This window comes from Typopeltis vanoorti, chromosome 4, assembly GCF_054136105.1.
Source record: "Typopeltis vanoorti isolate ZY-2024b chromosome 4, IOZ_Tvanoo_1.0, whole genome shotgun sequence".
In the NCBI taxonomy this organism is placed as follows: Eukaryota; Metazoa; Arthropoda; class Arachnida; order Uropygi; family Thelyphonidae; genus Typopeltis; species Typopeltis vanoorti.
The window spans coordinates 30569467-30593995 of NC_143552.1; the positions used below are offsets into that span (position 1 = coordinate 30569467).

The 24529-nt window shown below is 35.9% G+C and overlaps 1 protein-coding gene across 1 annotated transcript in view; it reads right to left on the reverse strand.

Annotated features, from left to right (window-relative positions):
- Nucleotides 1-2781: 2781 nt before the first annotated feature.
- The window catches only part of LOC150107193 (small ribosomal subunit protein mS26-like), a 41931-nt gene continuing 20183 nt past the window's right edge, over nt 2782-24529 (reverse strand). Inside the window, exon 4 of the mRNA XM_090391052.1 lies at nt 2782-3210. Within this exon, the coding sequence (XP_090247178.1) occupies nt 3091-3210 (120 nt within the window). The 3' untranslated portion in view covers nt 2782-3090. The remainder of the gene's footprint in view (nt 3211-24529) is intronic.

Genomic DNA, 24529 nt, shown 5'->3' on the forward strand with positions numbered 1-24529 from the left:
GTACTGTTTTACTGTCTTTTGTGATCTTTTCTCTTGCAAGGCACTCTTTAAATAACTAAGTTAAAGGTACTGTCACACTGTTAACATATTTCCTAAAAGCACATGCCAATATGTAAATCAACTTCAGTATTTTATTCAGTATACATTATTTATCTTTTTAAACTCATTGAATTACTCAGCAGATTCTCAAAATTTTAGATGGAATGATTTCTCGATTATCCAGCCTTCAAATAGTCAAACCCTATTTAATGTTCTTCAATGGATTAGAATGTCATCTAATTCTTGGAACAGCACTATGCAATCATACATTGTTAACAATATTCTCAATCAACCAGACAGCAATTCATTACCGAGTACAATTGGTTAATTTAGATTACTGTATAACTTTCTTCCCTAGTTTAATTATAGATAATCAGGATTTACAATAACACAATTCATAATGAGCTGGACAATGATATCTTCTTTATGTATTATACATGAATAAAATTAACCTAATACTGCATCTTTTATTCCCCAAAGGGAAGACAATTGTTTGGTTCTCATTCAATAATGAACTTGGAGTCTATTTTATTTCCATTAAATCTGTAGTCATCTAGTCAAAGAATGCAACCAGATAAAAAAAAAAAAAAAAAAATCCAAGATGTGAGGCTGAAAGAATATGGTGCTGAAGAGTTGACTCTCTGAAGTCACTAATGCAAGACTGTGAATACTCATTGTGGTTCAATTTGTACAAGCTGATTTTCAAACTGAAATAACACTTGAATTGATAAACAGTTTCTAGCAGTATATGTTAGTGAACTGTGATATATCATATCATAGGAAATCACCAGTTCGGTAAACAAAGCTCCTTAATTTTAAAGGAGCTTTGCAGTGGTTCTCAAATGGTGTGCAACAATATTTTTTATGTCATTGCAGATAAAATTATTCATAATCTTGTTTAATATAGATTTTATTTATCTTGTAGTGCAAATATTCAGCCATCATTCACCATATCTGTGGTCTCACTTGACATGAAACCACAGATATTTCTTTCTCGGTGTCTTTACCTAATAATGATTTGGCTCTTGCTTACAGGCAATAATGATTTGTTGGTTGGTTAAATTTATGACCCACTTATTACTATCAACATAAATAGGTAAGGTTGAATGCTATTGCTGAAAAATTTGAACCTTTGTTCAAATTTTTCAATAATTTTGGCTTGCATTTTAAATGAGCACATTTTGCTCGAAGCTAAGAATATTTTTGTTATTAAATCCTAATGATTCTGGCTGAGAGAATTTTTCAGATATCTAATTTGGACATTGTTCCATGGAATAACTTTTTCATACAGCAGCAGTTGATCTATCAGGACCTTACATTCAAATATACCCATATCCTATGAATAGTAACAAATTTAATGGTCCCTTTTATTCTAAAACAAATAGGAATAATATCAGCTTTCAGTATACCTCACTGTACAACACAATTTTTTTTAAATATCATATAACTCGCAACTCGCACCCCTGATTTTACTTTACAAAAAAAGAAATTAAAAAGTTTCACATATAGTTTGCACACAAAAAAAGTTTAAAACTTTAAATAGATAGTGAATGTTCTTATTGCAGTTTCAGATATTTCGGAATTTGGTTAAAGAAAATCAGCATTTCAACTCAATTGTTGGCTGGTCTTTGTCGTTGAGTTCCACGATCGTTTGTTAATATCACACCAACCAGTAAAGGAAATGTATGAGTGAGAGCATTGATTTCCACTCGATCTTGGATTGCACAGGTGTGGATTAAGATAAGGAGACTATCATTAGAACAATTGTGCAACTAGATTTTGAGAGCTTGGGACATGATTTCGCCAGAAATAATTAATTTAATTCCAGAAGTATTGTCGCTAAAATCTTCATATAGCATGATGAAGGTGAACGGCTGATTGCGTAAATAACAATAATTAAAATTTAAATGCATTCGTTTTATAAATAATGTGAGCAATTATAGTGAATACTGAAGATTTAATTATAAATTATAATGAATACTGAAGATTTAATTATAAATGCCAATTTTATTTTTTTCTGAAAAACTTTAGTTTCTGAAAATCTCTGCATTATATCTTGCAACATGATTTTTTAACTTTAATTTTGGGGAAAATAGTGAGAGCTATATTCAAGTAAATACAGTATATGTCCATTTTCACTGTATGCACTAATCCTGTTATCTACTAAATAGCAAAGTTAGCCAAACTATGCTTAACTATGTTGGTATTCACTTGAAATGCCAAGATCTCTTACAAACAGTTCATAAAGTGACAAATAATAAGGATAACTGGAAGCTTTTCAAAACAACATTACTTTTGAAGCATATGCAAGTGATCTTTGGGACAGTACAGTATTAACTTATTTCAATCAAAGAATAAAAACTGGAGTAAAGAGCAATCAAAATTAATGTGAGTGAATTCACCAGTGAGTATCAGGCTAATGAGTAGTTCACATTTATATTTCTATGAAAAAAAAAAAAAAAAACTGTGGCTTCTTAATTACTTAAATTTAGCATAGCAAAACTCTGTCAAATGGATGAGATTAAAAATGGTCGTTTTGTTCACATAAAAATTGGTATCACAAATTATATAAAAAATAGTTTAAATGAGCTCTTTGTGTACATTTTTTATTTTAAGAAAAATATAATCTAATCACTTCCACTTTATTTAGCATATTATTTACGTTTTTTGTTTCAAAAAAAAAAAAAATATATATATATATATATATATACTGTTGAGTGTGCTCGAGACAGAAACAACACTCAAACTTCAGTTCTTTATTTACAAATTAGTTTTACTGAGAAAAAAAAAAAACACTTGGATTTTTCTTAAAATACAATCAAGCACTCATTACAGCAAGCAGAAATAAACTTTTAAGTACTGCAAACTATTCCTTTTCCCTTCAAGTTTGCTACAGCAACGGATATAAAGCCTTAAACTACTGAATACTTAATTTTTCATCAACTAAAAGTAACATTCTGCTATACTGTCAAACATTTACATAATTTTTTTCATGACATCAACTGAAAAAATTTTTTTGTGAATTCCTGTAACTCTTCACAATGAGATGCATTATTCATAATAATAGTGTCCATCTAAGTCAACAGCAAAATTATAATTGACAGGACTGCTGATGGCTTCTTTTATTGCTGCATCCAAATTTTCAATGGTTATAAAAGTTGGACTTCTTTCCTACAAATAAATGTTAAAATATTAATTCTTTACTTTTTCTTCATTATAAGAAGCTGAAGTTGAAATCAGTATTATGATGTAATGCATTTCAAGCGTAAGCAAACAAAGTTTGCACCTGAAGTATCTTCAGGACTGAGGCAACTCGTGGTAAAGGTAGACCAAGCTCTCATCACTCCTTGTCTCAGTATCCCCATAATGCAAAGCACATTTCCTTGCGGACATGTATAATGCTATGCATTAAGGGAAGGGCCACTACCCAGATTGATTTCGACCTTTACTGAGGTCTTGTCAGTGGGAGCCAGACTCAGAAGTGATGATACACTAAGGCAGAAGTCATATTTACCTATACGAGTTGCCAAAAGGTGTACCACCTTATTATTAAATTACTCTGGATTTAGAGAAAGATGTTGAAAGTTTTTTCCACTTGGTTAGACTATAATAAATTTAGTTTGATCCTTTATCCAAGTGTAAGCAAACAAAGTTGGTACCTACAGTATCTTCAGGACTTGAGGCAACTCGTGGTAAAGGTAGACCAAGCTCTCATCACTCCTTGTCTCAGTATCTCCCATAATGCAAAGCACATTTCCTTGCAGACATGTATAATGCTATGCATTAAGGGAAGGGCCACTACCCATACCAGTTTCGATCTTTACTGAGGTCTTGTCAGTGGGAGCCAGACCCAGAAATGGTGATACTAAGGCACAAGCAATGGAGAAGTCATTTACCTATATGAGTTGCCAAAAGGAGTACCACCTTATTATTAAATTACTCTGGATTTAGAGAAAGATTTTTTCATAGCATTATACATGTCTGCAAGGAGATGTGCTTTGCATTATGGGAGATACTGAGACAAGGAGTGATGAGAGCTTGGTCTACCTTTACCATGAGATGCCTCAGTCATGAAGATACTTCAGGTGCAAATTTTGTTTGCTTACACTTGGATAAAGGATTAAACTAAATTTATTATAGTCTAACCAAGTGGAAAAAACTTCTAACAGCATTTCAAGCCTTGAACATAATCCTGAAAATACACTTATGAAACAAAAATTCTATAGTACAAATATTGCTTTACTGCTATAAACACTGGCAGCCAGTTATATTGCAATGAATTTAATATAATTTACAGACCAGAAGAGAGTAGTTTGGAAATATTTGAAGATGAGAATGACATGTATAACTAGAAGGATAAACAGTAAAAATTTTATCAATCAATTTGAATCTTTCAAAAGGGGATGAAATGGATGAATAAACATCTGAAGAACCACAGAAGAATAGTTTATTGAAAATATATAAAGAAGTGAAGCATGCATGAGCATAAAGTGTAGTTTAGAAGGACTGTTATCCAAGTTTTTCTGCTAGGTTGATGCTATCTGATAAGAAAATTATATTATCTTCATATGAGGGACGCCCAGAAAGTAAGTTCCATTTTTAAATATTTTCACTGCAGCGCTGTGATCGCAATGGTGCACATGCGTGCTGAGTTTGTTGATTCATTAGCAAGGGATTGGTGCCATTTTCAGATTCTCGCTGTGCGTATGCTTCTTTGTGTGCTTATAATGTCTAAGAAAATCAAATTACCTGCCGCATGTGAAATTAGGTCAGTTATCCATTTCTTGAATGCGAGGAACGTTAAAGCAGCTGAAATTCATCGGCAAATTATTGAGGTTTAAGAACACACTCAGTGATTCAATGGTACGAAGGTGGGCAAGACTTTTTTTTAATGAAGGAAGGACATGTGTGCACAATGATGAATGGATCGAGCCACCATCTTTAGTGACTGACGATTTGGTGCATTCAGTTGAAGAGAAGATTCGACAGAATAGGGAGATTCACTATGACGTCACTCTCGCTGCAATTTCCAGAAGTTTCACGTTCATTTCTTCAGGAAATTGTGTGTACGCTGGCTGCTGAAGTTGCTTACAGAACAACACAAAGTGAATCAGCTGGGCAGTGTGTTGGAATTCTTGACATGCTACCATGAGGATGCCGATGCTTTCCTGAGCAGACTTGTCACTGGGGACGAGACTTGGGTGTCGCATGCAACCTCTGAATCCAAACAGTTCATGGAATAGAGGCACACCTCATCACCAGTCAACATGAAATTGAAGACAACAGTTTCCACTCACAAAATCATGTGCACTGTGTTTTGGGACAGACAAGGAATTTTGCTGGTACTCTTCTTGGGTCAAGGCTCCACAATCAACGAGTATGTACTGCCAAACCCTTAAGAAACTGCATCATGCAATCCAGAATGAACGACGTGGCATGCTTACCAGGGGCATTGTTTTGATTCATGATAACGCCCACACACATGGCCGGTATAACACAACTTCTTGCCACCTTCGGCTGTGAACAAGTCCATCATCCCCCATATAGTCCTGCACCAAGCAACTTTCACCTTTTCAAACATCTGAAATCTTTCCTTGGTGGCTGGCAGTTTCAAGATGATGATGAGGTCAAAGAAGCAGTCAATACGTGGTTTGCGTCATAGGCAGCAACCTTCTACGACGAAGGTATCCAACTCTTGGTGCCCCCGTTATGACAAGTGCCTGATCTATGTAGAAAAGTAGTGAAAGATGTCTACTTTAATTTCCAGTAATGTTTATTCTGTAAGTATGTTTTTGTTTTTCTGACAGCCCATCGCAACTTACTTTTTGGACGTCCCTTGTATTTCATATTTGCAAAAGTATATAAAAGGTTGTACTTGAGGCAAGCAGATAGTTGTGAATACTTAAAATCCACTCTCATATCATGAATGTTATTAAAATTGCTACTCTATGTGCCCAGATAGAAGAGTCCACATGGAGATTCAAGAAGGTAAGTAGTATCATGGCATAAGAATGCCACTGCCAAAGCAGATGTGCATCAAACAAATGACTCCATATCTGTATTAGTTGAAGACAATTGAGAAGAGACAGAATACTATGCAGGCAGCCCTCAGTTTACACCTCACTTCCGTTCCTGAAAAAACTGGCATAAACCGAACCCAATTTTAATGGGAGGTACAAAGTTATGTTCCACGCAGTCAAAAAATATGCACATGAAGTATGTATAACATTATTATATTTAAAGCTTTGATAATACATACATATTTGTTAAAATAAAATTATTAATAACGAAAACAAAACAAAATTATATACAAAAAATAGGAAACTTTATAAAGATATTACATATTTCTATGTTGAAGTTCTTAGTTTTGGATCACCTGCATTTTTTTTTGAAAAAAGTATCCAGTGTTAACTGCCTAGATTTTTTTTTTCTTTCTTTAAGGAGTTCAGTGTAAGGTCAAATAGATGCAATTACACTCCTTTTTACATTCGCACTCCATCCCAATCGTGGTCCATTTTGCAGAGTTCATCAGTCAATATCTCTATGCTTGCAAGGATACGCTGTAAATCGGCCATTTTTATATCGCTCAGAGGACCTACTTCGTTTTCTTTCTCCTCCTTTGGATGTTGACTTAATTGTTCGGCTAATTCTTTTAAGTCTTCATTGGAAAGTGGTTTATCATGGCTCTCTAAGACTTCTGTCATATCTTCAGCTGTAATATCATCCAATCCCACCTCTCACGCAGGCTTGGTAATGTCTTCAATAACATTCTCCTCTTGCTCTAATTCTTCGAAGTCGTGCATAAATGCTGGAAGAAGTTTTTGCCATGCTCCGTTTAAACACTTTTAGTGACACTTCGTTCCAGGCTGCCTCGATGTTGTTAATGCCCTTCAAAATATCGAATGACCGCCAATAGTCTTTAATAGTTTTTCCTGAAGTGTCCAAGACTTACCACTTCCATAAATGTTATATGGAGGTAATAGGCTTTGAAGATTGATATAATCTCCTGATCCATCGGTTGCAAAAGCGATGTTGTGTTTGGGGACATGTAAACAATCTTAACATCCAATGGTATTCTTACTTCAGCAAGGTTTTGAGGATGCTCAGGGCCATTATCCAAGAGAAGCAATGCCTTGGCTGGCAAATCATTTTTTTACAGAAGCGAAGCATGGTAGGACAAAAATAATTTGTGCACCAATCTCTAAAAAGCCTTGTGTAACCCAAGCTTTCTTGTTTCATTTCCAATAGACTGGCAGCATGGCTTTTAGACCCTTGAAGGTGCGTGGTATCTGTGAATGTACACCAATATTGGTTTAAGCCTTAAAACTTCCGGATACATTTGCATCCAACAAAAGCATAAGTCTAATCTTTTGCAGCTTTAAAACCTGGAGTGGAACGTTCTTCACAGGAAATGAAGGTGCGTGATGGAAATTTTTTCCAGTAGAGCCCAGTCTCATCAACATTAAAAATGGGATCAGGAAGATAACTTCCTTGTTCTACACAGTCTTGAAATTCTTTAGGAAAAGCAGCCGCTGCTGCAACATCTGGACTTGCCACCTTACCACATGATTTGACACTATGGCACTTACTTTGAGACTTAAATCTCATGAACCAACCTTCGCTTCCTAAAAATGTTTCTTTGCCCCCATCTCTCTTTTTAAGATCCTCAAAAATTGTTTTTGCTTTCTCAGTTATAACAGCCTGCGTCAGAGGAAAGTTTTTCAAGTCATCCAGCCATAATGATCATTTTTTCATGAAGTTTGCCCTGCTATAATTTGCATGTTTTGCATTTATTACTGCCATAGATTGTTGCGCAGACTGTTTTATTTTATCTGCATTTTTCATAATTGTAGTAACAGTCAATGGAAATAAGTTCATACTTCTACAGACTTTAGCACGTGTCCGCCCATCTTCCATTCTTCGAATCACCTCCATCTTCTTTTCAAGTGTGATTGATTTAAAGTAAGTTTTTTTGGGGGGAGGGACCAGTTTTTGTAACAGATGAACAACCATTCTTCTTGCCATAACATGAACTTGACAATACCTCCTGCACATTATACTACTCTTTATACTAAACTACACACTATACTAAGGAAATACAGACAGGGAACCTGAGAAATAAGTGTACCTTAATTGAGAAAGAATTGAGTCAGCAAGTTTGAGTACCTGGCATCCATTATTAATGTGAAGAATTGCTGTTCAGAAGATGATTAGGAATGGCTAAAACAACACTCAGACTTGTCTAAAATTTGAAAAGATGGATCTATCTCCATGGGAACAAAGTGAGGATTTTGGATGCAGCTGTTTTTCCAACAGTGACTTATGGATGTAAGACTTGGAACTTAAAGAAGTCTGATAGAAAACAGGATAGCTGCTTTTGAGATGTGGTGTTACAGAGAACTGTTGAGGATATTATACTGAAAGGCAGATAAACAGATGAGTGATAGAAAGGATCAGTAGAACTTTAAGGCTTCTTAAGGATATTGACAGAAGATCTGAAATGCTTTGGACACATTACAAGAATGGAAGGAGGGCTTCTCAGAACAGTAATAGAAAGTAAGTTCCTGGAAGAAGAGAAAGGGGTAAGCTGTCAATGAGATGGATTGATGAATGGTGTGTCTGGAGTGACTGATCTTCAGAGAGTTGAAGCCTCCAGAAAAGCATATGACAGGACCTCATGGCAAGGACTGATGTGGCACATCACTGATCATCTGAATGATCATATGGCATATGTGGATGTTTAATGAACAGATGGAGATGAAGGGGTGTGTATGAAAGCATTATTAGATTAAGTTTGTATTATTTCTAGTGTTATATCTTCTTAAATAAAATAAAAAATCCTCTAATGCTTTTTGTCCACCAAAGGGAGTATGAAGAATTTTTGGAAATCAGGGGTGACTTAATTCCACCATCAGGTGTCGATAAGTCAACCCCTGATTTCCAAAAAGACTATCAATGCTTATATTATAAAGACATCAGGGCAAGAGTGTAGCAGAAAACTGCTGCTATTTCATGATCTTAAACGCTTGTATAGCAAGTTCTATGGTCAATTTTTCTGAGATGTGGAGTTATAAACGTAAGTTTCTGGTAGGGAAAAATCCTACTTGCCTACACCAAAGAATGATTAACTTAGGAAATGACTAATTTACTAAAATTCCTCTACCTGGGAACTAAAATCAAACCTTTGTAACTGTTTTTCTTCTAGTAGTCTAGCATTTATGGTACAAGAAATTTTGCCATGTCCAATTAATTTTTCATATCTCCAATACTAATACTGTCAGACTGTACATTTATTATCTAAGGCACTGCTAACTGCAGCAGTCTACCTAGCATCTTTTTCCAGGTATATCAACATTAAACTTTTGCTGTTCTAATCTTTCTCTTATTTTGTTCAAGTGACCAGCTTAGATTTGCTATGCTCACATATTCTTGCATGATAATGTCGAGACTTCTAGTATTTTCAATATAATTCTACTATTAATACCATGCATGATTTTCATAAGCATTCTCCTATCTGTGGTCTCTAGTGTTTGATTGACTGTTTTATTTCTAAATTAATTCTCATGCTCAGAGCTTGAAAAATTATGAAAGTCAGTACTCGACTTTGCATAATTTTCTTGCATACAAAAAATGTACTCGGCACTCATTTTTTAATGATATATATCTCAGCAAGCTGATAGGAGTTTCACAAACTAATCAATGATACTACATCTGTGTTTTTTTAAAGATGAATATTCTATTTTGTTCAGTCTGCAGTTACTTAACAGCTGGCAAAATCTACTTGCCATGTGTGAATGGGCAAGCATATTTATCAAGCCCTGCTCACATCCATAAGGTTATAGTTTCATGTTATGGCTAATTTCTCTCTTATTTCATATAAATTTATTCACCTGGCTGCCAATTATGCCCATCTTACTTATTCTATTCCTTGTTAAATTTTTCATCTTCACTAAAAATTGTGCTGAAATAGTTATGATGTTTTATTTATTCTATTGATCATTGAGAATGTAATTAGTTTATTTTATTCTGTTTCCTATTGTTAAAATTTCTTTTTATTACTGAGTTTTATAATCAATTTATTATAAGTTACTCAATTCATTTTAAGAGAACGGAAGATATGTAATGGATTTATTTCAGTCTAATAACTGCCAGAAGAAAAGTTTTTGTAATTTCACATAATTTAGTATGTGAAATTTTTATATTAACCATTCTAGGTACCTAATAAAGGATAATAAAATTCAACCATCAAACTATCATTTCACTGCCCTCACTTTAGTTCTCTCAAAATCATGGAAGTCATCAACAATCATTTTTTTCTATGAATTGACAAGCAATATAGATTCTGCAGCTCTCAATCCACAGGCCTGCATGATAAACATCATCTGCTTTTGGGTACAAGTCATGGAAAGCTTTGGAAAAATTCTGAAGGCTTCAGTCAGATCTGATATAGAGGCTTTTCCTAACTAAAACTACTATCTTATGTTCTGTCTACCTTTTACTCTTCTTGCCACTGGGTTGACAATTTCTACTCTGGTTGTTCACCACATGTGTGGTAGACGGCTTTTTCTCCTCATATTCCCCTAGGGGCTCAGTACTTTCACACACACTGGTCCTCCTGTGCAATAAATGACTTTTTTCTCACCGTCTTTAAATCCTATACATGGCTTTGTTGGTGACAGCATACTCCTCCTCTTCTTTGTTCAACAAACCTAGTAGTGCACAATGAATACAATCTCCATGATTATTCAATAACCAATGTCTTAAATTCTGATTTCCTTGCTACTATTCAGTGGAGTGAGCACAACCTTGTGAACTTAAATGCTACCAAAGTGAAATCTTGAAAGACCTGACTTCATCTCATCTCTGCTAACACCCAGGTCTCCAGAGATCAGATTTCTCCTAGTGCTGAATTACACCACTAGCATTTTCTGACACAAACCTCAAAAAAAAAAAAAGCCTGTACAATTACTAACCCAATATCCACTAAAATTTGTCCAACTCTGGAGAAATATGTATAAACAAAAATCTGCATAAATGATTGATGCTATCCAGAACAGGACAATCTGGTGATTTATTTTATTTTATTATGTTGAGCCCATACACAAGAGGTTGGTTAATCAACCTATAGTATGAATATGAGTAGCGGGTTGGGAAAAGAGAAACTTGTGTACATTTGATTTAAAAGCCTGTATATTGTATTCCTTGGGAAACATAAGGAAAAAAAGACGGTTCTGCAGTAGGGGAGGAGGAAAAGAAACTTGTTCTGTGGGTTTCAAGGTGTACTGTGAAGGGATGTCAGGCAGTTCCAACAGACTGCATGTGTTCCAACAGACTTGTACTGAGTGGGAAACATTATTGATGCTATTTCAGATAAACATTTAGTTAGTTATTCACATTTGACATCATATGGTCACTCCCATACCTCGCAGAGTTTTGGGAGTGAAGCCTTCTGCTACAAAAACTGGTAGGATCGCAGATGTCCTTTCCACACAGAGTTAGTAAGACAATCACAAACATCCATGTACATGTCAGGATTCGAACCTGTAGCCTTGATTGGAGGGTGAAAACACTAACCACTCGGCCACCCATGCTTGCAGATGAACATTTGCCATGGAAATATTTATAGAATACACATATTGCAGACCAAACAGCTGTGCAAAAGTGGGAGGTATAAGTGGTAATAGATGGGTTATTAATCAATCTAATTGTCCTCCTCTGTACTGAGTCAAAAATTTTGAGGGAGCTCTTAAGGGCTCCCACTCCAAATGTGAGAGCAGTATTCAATAACTGGGTGAATTTGTATAAGATTCACAGCTATTCAGAGGTGAAGTAATGTCTTGAGTGAAAGAGAAATCCTAGTTTTTTTAGAAGCTGAGAATGCAATGGTTGTGATCAGGGGTGTAGTTCTAAAAGAAATAGTGCCAGGGCTCTACCTTGTAAACAAAAATCCAGAGCAAGAAGCATGTCGTGATTGCCTTCTTCTTATTATTATTATTGCGACGGCCATATGGCAGAGTGGTGGGTGTAATTCTGAGAGGAGAAGGATTGTGGTACGCCCTACGAGATGAGAGAGAGATTGTATGGTTAAGGCCCCTCTCAACTGGGTGAGATAATCTGGCAGACTAACAGAGAATAACAAAAAATCACCCTAAACACATGGTTAACCATGTGCCGTACAGACAGTACCGTACATAAACAAAAATTATTATTATGTAAACACCATGCCATAATTCTTTCATTGTTTTCATTGGAATAATTTTAATCATCCAGCAGCCTGCATTGATGGTCATTTAAGTGTTACTTCAATTAAAATTATAAATAATACACTATTAACATTTAGGCCTACCTGGTCAAAATAATTTCCAAATTTCCCTGCTCTCATCTTTCTTCTCTGTAACATGTCGTGATTGTCGATCTTCAGCTGAGCGGTGATGCACTAGCCATGACTTGACGTAAGGAAGCACATTCCATGTGGAAAGTGGTGGTGGTCCATTAATCTTGATGAATATCACAACAGAAATGTTTTTCCTTAAGAGTTTTGTGCGTAACTTTGTAATTATAACGTTCATAGCACTAAATCCTCGTTCACACTCAGCCGTGCTGTATGGTATAGTTGTAACTGCATTTGACAAAGGGGGCCAAAGCAACGGGTATCTTCTTCCCATTTTCGTCGAAATACTCTCGAAATCCATTTAAAATGGATTGCACATTTTCAAGGCAGAATCTTGTGCACATTCTTCTAATATTTTCTTCGTCATATAGTATTTTTTTTTTTTTCATCTTCAAGCCATGTGTCAAGATTTAAAATTTCAAAGTTAGCCAACATTTGGTTATAACTTTCAGTTTCATGGTTGCCATCTTTACTTTTTTGGTGTGATGCAACAGTGGTAAAGCAACGTCTTTCAAGATTATTAATAATCCTTGTAAGGAACTGAAGTCTATCAATACTTATTCTTTTATTATTTGTCAAAGAGATCCCAAGATAATTCATGCTCTGTGATGCTTTCTTGGCTTCTGTTTCCTTTTCTCCTGGTTTTTCCTTCAATGATCCTATATACTGAATTGTTCTTTTGATCAATTTGTTTGCACGACTTACTGTGCAAGTTCTCTCTTCAAGCTGCAGAGACAAGTTTTTCAAGTTCTTCCAAAACATCATGCATTAATGCTAAGTCCTTCAGGAACTCGATAAACTCCATGCATTTATACAGCCCAGTGAATTTTTTTCTTTCATCAGCTGATCGTTTAGAATCAGAAGCTGCTTCTTTGAAATAAGCAATTAATGCTGTATATGTATTCCATACCACAGACATAGATCTGAAACTACAAGCAACCCAACAATAATCTAGGACTCTTCCAATTTTAGTTAACTGGACACTTGAGCTTGAGGCTGCTGTTTGCAACTCTGTCATAATTTTTGGTGATTGACTAAATAAGGCATAAATAGTGTCAATCAAACTTCTGAAATGATTAATGGCATTCATGTCAGCAATACAGTCAAGAACAGCCAACTCCAAATGATTAAGACTTTGCCAAATGATAATATTGGGTTGTTGCAGTTTATTCTGAAGCAGTTTTCCAACACCAGAGGATCTACCAACTAGGACACTTGCACCGTCACATACACAGCAAATCAGGTTTCTCTTCAGGTAATACTCAGTGAAACCGTATGAGCAAAGGCATTTAAGAGGTTTGTTAGTGATTTTTCAGCATTTTGATTTGCAAGAGTAATTAAGTCAAGAAATATAATTTCATCTTTGCCATGTATGAAAGTTTTAATATAGACTATTAAAGCAGATTGCTTGCCTAATGTTGTTGGCTCATCTATTAAAATGGAAATTTTATGATCAGCACCTGTAAGTTCTGATATCAGTCTCTTTTTAAATTCTGATGCAATATGTTTGATTATTTCGGCTGCACTGTAACGTGAATGAAGAGTTATCCCAACATCAAGTCCATTTTTCTTTTGCAATTGAATTAAATCTGCATGGTCACTGAATGGTCGATCATTCTTATCCAAGTGAAAAGCAGTGTTAAAAAATTTTTCTGTTACACTGATATGATGCTCTTTTTGTTGTAATGTTAAGCTTTCTAAATGAGATTTTTTAGACTCGGCTAAAATTGACTCGCATTTTTTGTGTGCTATAGATGTCTGATGGACAGAAATTTTAGTTCTCAGGGATTTCAATTGCTGAATTTTTTCTGTAGCGTTAAATGTAATTGTTGCAATGCACCCATTCGTTACTGAGAAATAACCCCTGAGTTTTGTGAAGTCCTAAGTACCCTACTGATGAACAATCACCACAACCTAAATATCCATTCTTGGCCATGAGCCACTTATGTTTGTCCTTGCGTTCAAGCCACTTTCTTGATGTCCTGTGATAGCTGAAGATACACTCGCAACATTGTACAAATTATCTTGCATTTCTGGTGTTTCTGAAAGCATCGAAGAAGGAACACACTCGCATTGTTCTTAATTTTTGACAAAAATTTTGCATCGTGTTCTGAACTCGTACTAGAATTTTCATTCTTTGTTTTGAGAAGTAATTGGTTAATTTGTTTTCATTGTTCTCTTCATATTGTTGATGCGCTATGATGCACTATTACACTTCTCTTCTTAAAATACTTTCTCCAACACCATATAGAATACTATAGTGAGGACACTATATGTTTTAACTTGTCAGGTCCATTGAACTTATTAGGGATGTAGGGATGATAAACGACCAACTGCGATGTAGCATTGGGTGGTGGTGTAATATTGTCAGTTTCTTTGGTTTTGAAACTTCGAAACCGAACATAGATGCAGGTCATTGCCTTGTTTTCTAACACGAAAATGACAAGGGTGGCAAGCTGCTATTTTTTTGACCAAAAGCTGGAAATGCATTATGTCTCATTATTATAATTCTTATAATTTATTATAATGAATTTAAAAATTTTGATAGTTTTAAAAAAATACCAGAGCATGGTATTTTTTTAAAACTCTGGTATTCTTTTAAAAAACTTTAAAACCCTGGCCCGACTACACCCCTGGTTGTGATGTGTTTATCCCAGAGTGATTCTAAGAAGAAAAATCTCATCTTGTCTGGAAATTTGAGTTATCAAAGGTAATACTGGGAGAAAGCGATTCTTTTTGTTAGAAATGAAAGCTAAAGTCCCTTTGTCGAAATTTTTGGAACTATCACTGGCACTTTTGCACATTCAAAACATTATTGCCACACACACTTCTTGCACATTTTTTACAATGTTAGCAGCATTGTTGCTTTTTTGAACTCATAAAGCATGATGTGTTTTTCAGTGACCTCCATAGTAATAACAATAACTTATGCATAATGTTCTTGCAAGGTGGAGTTCTTCAGAATGAGGAAGCCTCAGCTTAGCAGTACTTATAAAGCTTTAAAAATTCATGTTTGAACAAGTACAGTATAAAAAACTCATTCTAAGGAATTCCACCCTCATAGTGCAAGAATCACCTGTACCAAGATTAAGGAACTCAGCTGGGAAAAGCCTTCCACATCCTTCGTATTCTCCTGATCTTGCATCTTTAGATTACCACTTATTTCAAAGTTTGCAATATTTCATTAATGAAAAACAATACGATACATTAGAGACACTGAAATTGAGCCTATGCATCTTCTTTGCCTCCAAACCTCCTGAATTCTATAGAAATGGCATTATGAAATTTTCACAATGTTGGAAGAGTGTTACTGATTCAAATGGAGAATATACACTAGATTAAATTAGGAAGTGATTTATCTTTTATATCCTTTCAAAACTTAATGCTGAAAATATTACTTTTGAGATGACCTGATATATAGTGAGAGTGATATCCTTCAAGGACATGCCAAACATACTTAGACTCAAAACCTCCTCCATTTCTCTGGTACATTAGTAAAAACATTGCTAGATAGTACATGAGCCCAAACCCTATCAGTAATGAGTCAGGAGGCTTTCAACTGATGCATAATCCTGCTGCCACAGCTCACCTGGTCATCATGCTGGAGAGGGAGTCCGAGGTATGTCAGCTGCATGTCCCCAATCTATTCTTCCATATAATCATAAATTAACCAATAAAATTAAACATACAAACACTACCAATGAATCTCCCTCCCCAATTAGAACAAAAAACAAGTACAACAAACAAATCATGCCAGAATCTCCACAAAAATTTCACTTTCACATCCACTTTACCAACATCTGTAGTATAAACACCAACATAAATCATGTTTATCATCACTTAGTCATCCTGACCACATCCCCTATTCTTTACAGAAACTCAAATTGCAGCTACATTTACTACTATCTACCTTCAATGTCAAACTTGCACCTTTTTGAGATCTGACATTGCTTGCAGAGAATGGCTAATTTAGAATCCCCTTCTGATCTCATCTGGCTCAAAATTTCCTTGCCCCATTTATTAATATTCGTCTGCTGCATTTACTGGTGTTCAAACTCAAAACAAGTCTGACCTCCACCCTCCTCTCTATGAAGCTTCTCCATCTGCCAAATAGTGATGTCACATTCCTAGGCACCTTAACATTCACAACTCCAACTGGCTTCCATTTAACAATACCACTGACCAAGCTGGATAAGATGCAGAAGATGCACCAATACTCTATATCTCTTTTTAACCAGTTCTCCTTTTAAATACAGTGTAGAAGTCACATCTCCTCTCACTCAGATCATAATCTTGTGCAAATCTCCTCTCTCTCGGTAGAAAGGTTCCCTCCAGAATTTCAACTCTTCCTTTCCATGGAAGCAATAATCAGACCATGGAAAGGAAGAGTTGAAACTGATGAAAATTTCAACCCTTCTAACCAGGACTGGCTTTACGTGCATTTGCACAGAGTGGCAAAATTGGCCTAAACTATACGAAAAATAAATCATAAAAAAAGTCATTTATTCCTTCTGTGTTGAAACCAGACTTCAGGATATCATTAGTTAAATTTTTACCTAACAAAACTTCATTGTACTGTATATTTTTTAAAAATCATAATCATTTAAAATAATGTAGTATGTTGCGTTTAATATCGCACTGTAGGTGTTGATATCAGATGACGTGACAATAGCAGAACACCTATCTTGCATTTATTTCCGATTCCATTGTTGGCCGTGAGTTGACCTTGACCTAAAGGTATATCTCATTTACCAATGAGACCAAATGATCATAATGAGATAATTGGTTAAGAGTAAACCAATTAAAGAAAAAATACATAAATACAGTTGTGCAGTGATTGTTAATAATACTTTTTTTGATACAATTATTAGGATTTGGCTTTTAAAATAATTTTAACATTCCAATATTTCGGATAAAAGAAAAAATATCAGGTGCAGAATATCGCAAACGAAAATTGGAAAAAGAACGCGATATTAAGAAACAAAGCTGGACTTTGCATAAATATTCAAAAACTGAAACAGCTAATGTAGTGCAAGAGAAAATAAGAAAAAGGACCAAAACCAAAAATTCTGAGCTCATGGCAAGTACTTCTAATTGCGATCCCAGTAATGTCGATATTAGTAACAATGAGGACAAAAACGAAACTGATTTAACATCTTCCTCTTCAAAAAAATTGAGTGATGAACATTGATCCAGCAAGATGGAATCCCTCTTTAAGTGATGCTGAAAGACTGGAAATCGTAATGAAAGGTCTGCCGGCAAGACATAAAGTGATTTCATTTTTCCGCGCATCTCTAATAGTCGGATATTTTCATTAAACCATTACACTAGGGAACTAAGCAATGGAGAACATATTAATCGGTCATGGTTAGTGTATTCTAAAGAAAAAGATTCTGTGTGCGATTTTCTTTCTTGACTACTTGTATAATAACTCTAACACTTTTTTTGAAAGTTAGTCAAGTGAGTTTTAATTTATCGTCCTACATGTTTCACCGATTTTTGCTATCAGAATCTTCATGTAATACAATTGATAAGCTATATGAAGGTAACAGACTAGGTTTTTAACTGACAGTTCTAATTCATACAAAATTAGTATTGTGCGAGACAATGCACGTGTCTCGGGAACATGATTTATTTGTTGCGAGACATAATGTAATTGCCGTGAAAGTTCATTTCTTTGATGTTTAGTGATCTGATTAAAGCTTTCCAAATTTCCGATAGGATTAGTTTCTGACATATCCTATGTGTTCCTTCTGTCTCGTTTCGAAGCTTCTAGAGGTCTGACCAACGTAACTAACACCACAGGAACAAGGTATATTATATACTCCAGAGTACTTGTAGAATGGATGAGGGTCTTTCGGTGATCTTAAAAATTTCCGAATAGAGTTCATCTGCAACTTAGAAAGAGCCATCTCATTGTTTCCACACCCAATAGCTAATGACTTAAGATTAAAAAGCAGCATTATCCTTATCAAGATCTCCTAACTCTAACCAAATGGAAAGAAGAATACTACTCATATTAAAGAATAATAAAGACATCATCATACTTAAAGCTGACAAAGGCAACAATACTGTTATCTTAAATACAAAAGATTACGAAGAAAAAATTAAAAATCTATTATCAGACACATCTGTCTATAACATTCTCAGTACAGATCCTATGCAAAAAAACCATAACGTCATAAATGAACTATTACGTGGAATGACTAACTGGCCTATAGACTTCAAGAAAGCTAAAATCCTTGCATCGTTGACTCCAAGATTGTATGGCATTCCTAAAATACATAAAGAAGGTATACCATTACGTCCAATAGTTGATGGAATCTATTCTCCTACTTACCAACTGTCTAAATATCTAGCCAAGATTTTACAACAATGCATTCACAACTCGAATACTTATATTAAAACCTCACAACATTTTATTGAAAACTTAAAAAACATCCCTATCTCTGAAGATGATATACTAGCAAGCCTTGACATCACATCTTTATTTACAAACATTCCAGTTGTGGAAGTCATCAACATCTTAGACAACTTGTTCCCAAGAAACATCACTACTTTGTTCAATCATTGTTTAACTTCGAACTATTTCATTTGGCAAAAAACAGTCTACAAACAACTTGCCGGATTAGCCATGGGTAGCCCCCTCTCTCCTTCTTGTGCTGACTTATTCATGGAAGACCTAGAGGATAAAATCTTATCTCAAATTACCCCAAAACCAAAAACTTGGTACAGATATGTTGATGACATCTTTATCATTTGGAATCACACAAAAGAAGAACTAATGGATTATCTCAACCAAATCAATAGTTTCCACTATACCGTCAAATTCACATTAGAAATTGAAAAAGATGAAACACTTCCATTCCTAGACATCCTAATAAAGAAACAAACCAATAACAGTATCAACCTGTCTGTGTATAGAAAACCTACGAATACTGAACTTTACCTCCATTTTCAACTCGTCACATCATATATCCCAGAAACTTAGCATTATCCATATGCTTAAGAAAAGAGCTATACATTACACAACAGATCAAGATGACTTACAAAAAGAATTAACTACAATATCCAGAGAGCTATCCTTAAATGGTTATCCAAAAAGACTCTGCAACAAGATTCTCTTTTCGGATATACCACAAAGACAACGTGATGACACCCAATACATCAGTACTATAACTATTCCATTTGTCAGCAGCATTTCCAAAAAATTGGCTATCCTTCTAAAATCATACAATATTAGAGTAGCATTCAAGCCGGTCAACACTATTCGGAAATTTTTAAGATCACCGAAAGACCCTCATCCCTTCTACAAGTACTCTGGAGTATATAATATACCTTGCTCCTGTGGTGTTAGTTACATTGGTGAGACCTCTAGAAGCTTCGAAACGAGACAGAAGGAACACATAGGACATGTCAGAAACAACAGACAAGATATTTCAGGCCTTTCTTGCCACTTTGCCTCTACCAACCATCTCATTGAGTGGGATAAGAGTCATATGCCTTATATAGAAGAGAATAATTACCATTCCAGAACCTTCAAGGAGGCTGCTACGGTCACCAGTTCAACAGGAAACCTAAATAAGAATCAAGGTCTAATCCAACCAGAAATTTGGAGCTTTAATCAGTTCACTAAACATCAAAGAAATGAACTTTCGCACCAATTACATTATGTCTTGCAACAAATAAATCATGTTCCTGAGACACATGCATTGTCTTGCACAATACTAATTTTGTATGAATTAGAACTGTCAGTTAAAAACCTAGTCTGTTACCTTCAAATAGTTTACCAACTGTATTTCCTGTAGATGCCGATAGCAAAAATCGGTGAAACCAGTAGGACGATAAATTCAAACTCACTTGACTAACCTTCAAAAAAAAAGTGTTATAGTTAAAAAGATTCTGTATTTTGTTTCTGTTGCAAGTTGTTTTTCAGTAATAAAATTTCACTCACTGCAGACAGATATAACGATTGGGGGAATTCATATCTGTATCTTAATGAACAAGAAAAATCTAAAAAACACTTGGAGTCCCATAAGAAGTGGATTGAGTTGTCATCTAGGCTTAAATTAGAACAGACGATTGATTCAACGCAACAAAAATTGTTAAATGCAGAGGCTCGGAACTGGAGGAGCATAACAGAAAGCCTAATTGCTATTGTTCAATTTTTAGCTCAACAATGTTTGCCCTTTTGGGGAACATCTGATAAATTGTATGTTCATAAATATGGCTATTTTTTGAAGCTTGTTGAATTAATTGCCAGATTCCATAATGCTATGTCTAAACATTTACTGAGAGTAATAATAAATTTAGTTTAATCCTTTATCCAAGTGTGTGCAAACAAAGTTTGCACCTGAAAGTATCTTCAGGACTGGGATAAAGTGGTACAACACTGGGCGAGTCCTTGCAAAGGTGGAGCAAGCTACCAACACTCCTATCTCAGTATCTCCCATAATGCAAAACACATCTCCTTACAGATATGTATAATGTTATGCATTAAGGGAAGGGCACTTCGGACAAGTGTTCGGACCCAGACTAGTTTCGACCTTTATTGAGGTCTCTTCAGTGGGAGCCAGGCCCAAGTGGAGATACCGAGGCAGAAGCATTAGCAAGGTCATCTCCTCCTACAGGAGCTGCCAAACGGTGTGCCACCTTTTTTTGGTGGTGAAATTACTTTCAGGTGCAAACTTTGTTTGCACACACTTGGATAAAGGATTAAACTAAATTTATTATATTCTGACCAAGTGAAAAATAAACTTTCAATTTACTGAGGGTATCTCATGGATCGGCCTAACAGTATCTTAGGAAAAACATTCAAAATGAATCAATTTCTCTCCTCTCTGGGGCCATGAAAAAGGAAAATAATTTATGTGGTGCAGTATGCTAAATATTACAGCATAGTTACAGACTGTACTCCCAACATAAGTCATACTGAACAATTAACACTAATCGTAAGATTTGTTAATATGGATCCAGGTGATATCAATATCCATGAGTACTTTGTTGGTTTCATTCCTGTAGAAGCCATTACAGGCTCAGTTTTAACTGAATGTATTCTTAAAAAATTGTCAGATATGAATATTCCTATCACAAACATGCATGACCAGGGTTACGACAATGGATCAAACATGAAAGGAAAACATTCAGGAGTTCAACGCATTAGGGATTTAAACTGAAGAGCTTTTTTTTTATACCTTGCTCTTCTCATTCTCTGAACTTAGTTGTCAATGATGCTACTATGACATCTAGTGAAGGGATTTCATTCTTTGAAACAGTTCAGAAATGTTTTTTGCAGTATTAACATTGCACTGGGGAATCCTTAAAAAACATATTACGACTCTAACTCCCAAGCCACTAAGTACCACCCACTGGGAATCTAGAATCTAAGCTGTTTGTCCTTTAAGATATTATATCGATGAATTTTATGATGCTTTGATAGAAATTGTTGATGACAAGTCAGTGAACAAAATGGCAAGACATGAAGCTGAACTTTTGCCCTTAAGCTCAGAGATTTAAAATTTTTATGTTGTTTGGTTATATGGCACTATGTTTTAAATGAAATTAATGTTGCTAGTAAATTATTGCAAAGCATAAAAATGGAATTGTCTATTGCCATATCTACTTTAAGAAATGTTATCCAAAGCCTTGAGAATATCAGAAATGATGAATCATTTCAAAATTTTCTTGTAGATGCTACAACATTAGCTGATCCTAATTAGAAACGAGTGTTTATGAGTATTAGAGTGCGTCGACAGAAAAAACATGATTATGAAGCAAAAGATGAGCCTATTTCTGATCTTTCTGATCCCAAAACTAAATTTAAAATTGAGTTTTTCTTTCTTATTATTGATGTAGAAATGAGTTCTATCCATGAAAGATTTGGGCAATTGAAATTCTACAGTTCACATTTTTCATTTTTATATAATATTCCTAAATTGAAATCTGAGATGACAAATGAGCTTTTAAACAAATGCAAATATCTAGAAAGTATTCTAATGCATCAAGAAACCTCACTTTAGTGAGTACGGGCATGGCAAACCCGAGGTACCAGATGCTGGACCATGCCTTACTTCGTGCAATATACATCTGTTATATTATTCTACAGACTGGTCCCTCCCCTTCTTTCTTTGCTTCTTTCTCCTCTCCTTGCTCCTTTCCCCTGATGCTATTAGAGTATTCGAGGGCTAGGGGTGAATCTTTCCTATCTTGCTAAGTCATTTCGTCTTATGCAGCCACCGAAGGAGACAAGCTAGCCTCAATAGGTGCCAGTCCCAAGCACGGATAAATGGCGAGGGTTGATGTCAGGAAGGGCATCCAGTTGTAAAACTTCACTGCCAGCTCTAGCTATGATATGATTCAAAGAGAAAATGATATAAGGGCTAGGGCATACCCCCCCTTAAGCGATGCGCAGCCACATCGCCCTACAGCTGCGAGAAGTGGACGAGGGCTACCGCATCAAGGGCGGGTGTGGTTAAAGAAGCGAGCCCAGCAGGTGGAGAGGATGTTGCAAGTGGGAACACTGAATGTTGGAAGCATGACCAGAAGGGGGAAGAGAGGTGGCAGACATGATGAGGAAGAGGAAGTTGGACATTTTATGTGTGCAGGAGACAAGGTGGAAGCGGGGGGGGAGGCAAAGGAACTGGGAGATGGATATAAATTGTTCTACTCTGGAGAGAATAATGAGGGAAGAAATGGTGTAGGAATTGTGGTGTGTGGCAGAATGAAGGGCGAAGTACTGGAAGTGGGTAGAAGGAACGAACGACAGGATGATGCGAATGAAATTGGGTCTTGGAGAAGAGCTGGTGGTTGTATTATGTGTATATGCCCCGCAAGTTGGCTGTACAGCAGAGGAGAAAGATGAGTTCTGGAACATGTTAGATAAAGAAATGAAGGGATTGGAAGAAAACGAGATGGTGATTGTTGGAGGAGACCTGAACGGACACATAGGGAGACAGGATAGAGACTGTGAAAGGGTTCATGGTGGCCACAGAGTGGGAATGATGAACCAGAAAGGAGAGAGGGTTGTGGACTTTGCAGTAGCGTTTGATCTGGCAATTGTGACCTCACTTTTCTACAAGAGGGAAGAACGTTTGATAACATTTAGGAGTGGTAACAACAGTTCACAAATTGATTACATTTTGACTAGAAGAAAACATCTTAATGTTGTGACTAATTGTAAAGTAATTCCAACAGATCAAGTGGCACAGCAACACCGACTGCTGTGCACAGACTTTAAAATAAGATCAAAGATAAGAACCTCTGGATGCCATGGGATGAAGACAATTAAGTGGTTTCGCTTAAAAGAGAGTGTGAGGAATCGTTTTAGGGAGAGGGTGTTAGAGAGGATTTCGGATGGACTGGAAAGTGTACAAGATTGGTGGAAACATAATTCAAAAGTAATCCTGAGCTGTGCAATCGAGGTGCTTGGTGAGACATCTGGAAAGATTAGAGAGCAGAAGGAGGGTTGGTGGTGGAATAATAATGTACAAGTGACAGTGACAGCTAAGAGGAAGGCAAAGTAGAAGTGGGATGAGTCAAGAGCAGAAGAGGACAGAGAGGTGTACAGAGAGAAAAAGCAAGAAGACAAGAGAGTTGTGGCACAGGCGAAGGTATATCAAGATCTGTATGATCAATTAGAAACAAAGGAAGGACAGAGAAAAATTTACCAACTAGTGAAATGTAAAAATAAAGCAGCAAAGGACATCTTACATGTGAGGCAGATCAAAGATGCTGAAGGAAGAGTATTATGGAGGGATGTGGACATAAGAAACAGATGGAGAATATACTTTGAAGGACTTTTGAATGAGGAAAATGCAAGGACTCACAGAGAAGATGGGCAGCCTTCTGAGGGGATGGTGCAGAACATCAGTAGAGTGGAAGTGATGGAGGCCATGAAAAGGATGAGGAATGGAAAATCAGTGGGCCCTGACAGGATTCCAGTGGAGGCATGGAAGGCACTGAGGGAAGAGGGACTTGACCTGTTGTAGGACCTGTTCATGAAAGTTTGCCAACAGGAAAATATACCTGAGGAATGGAGGGAGAGTACTCTTGTTCCCATCTACAAGGGTAAAGGGGATGCACAAGACTGTAAAAATTACA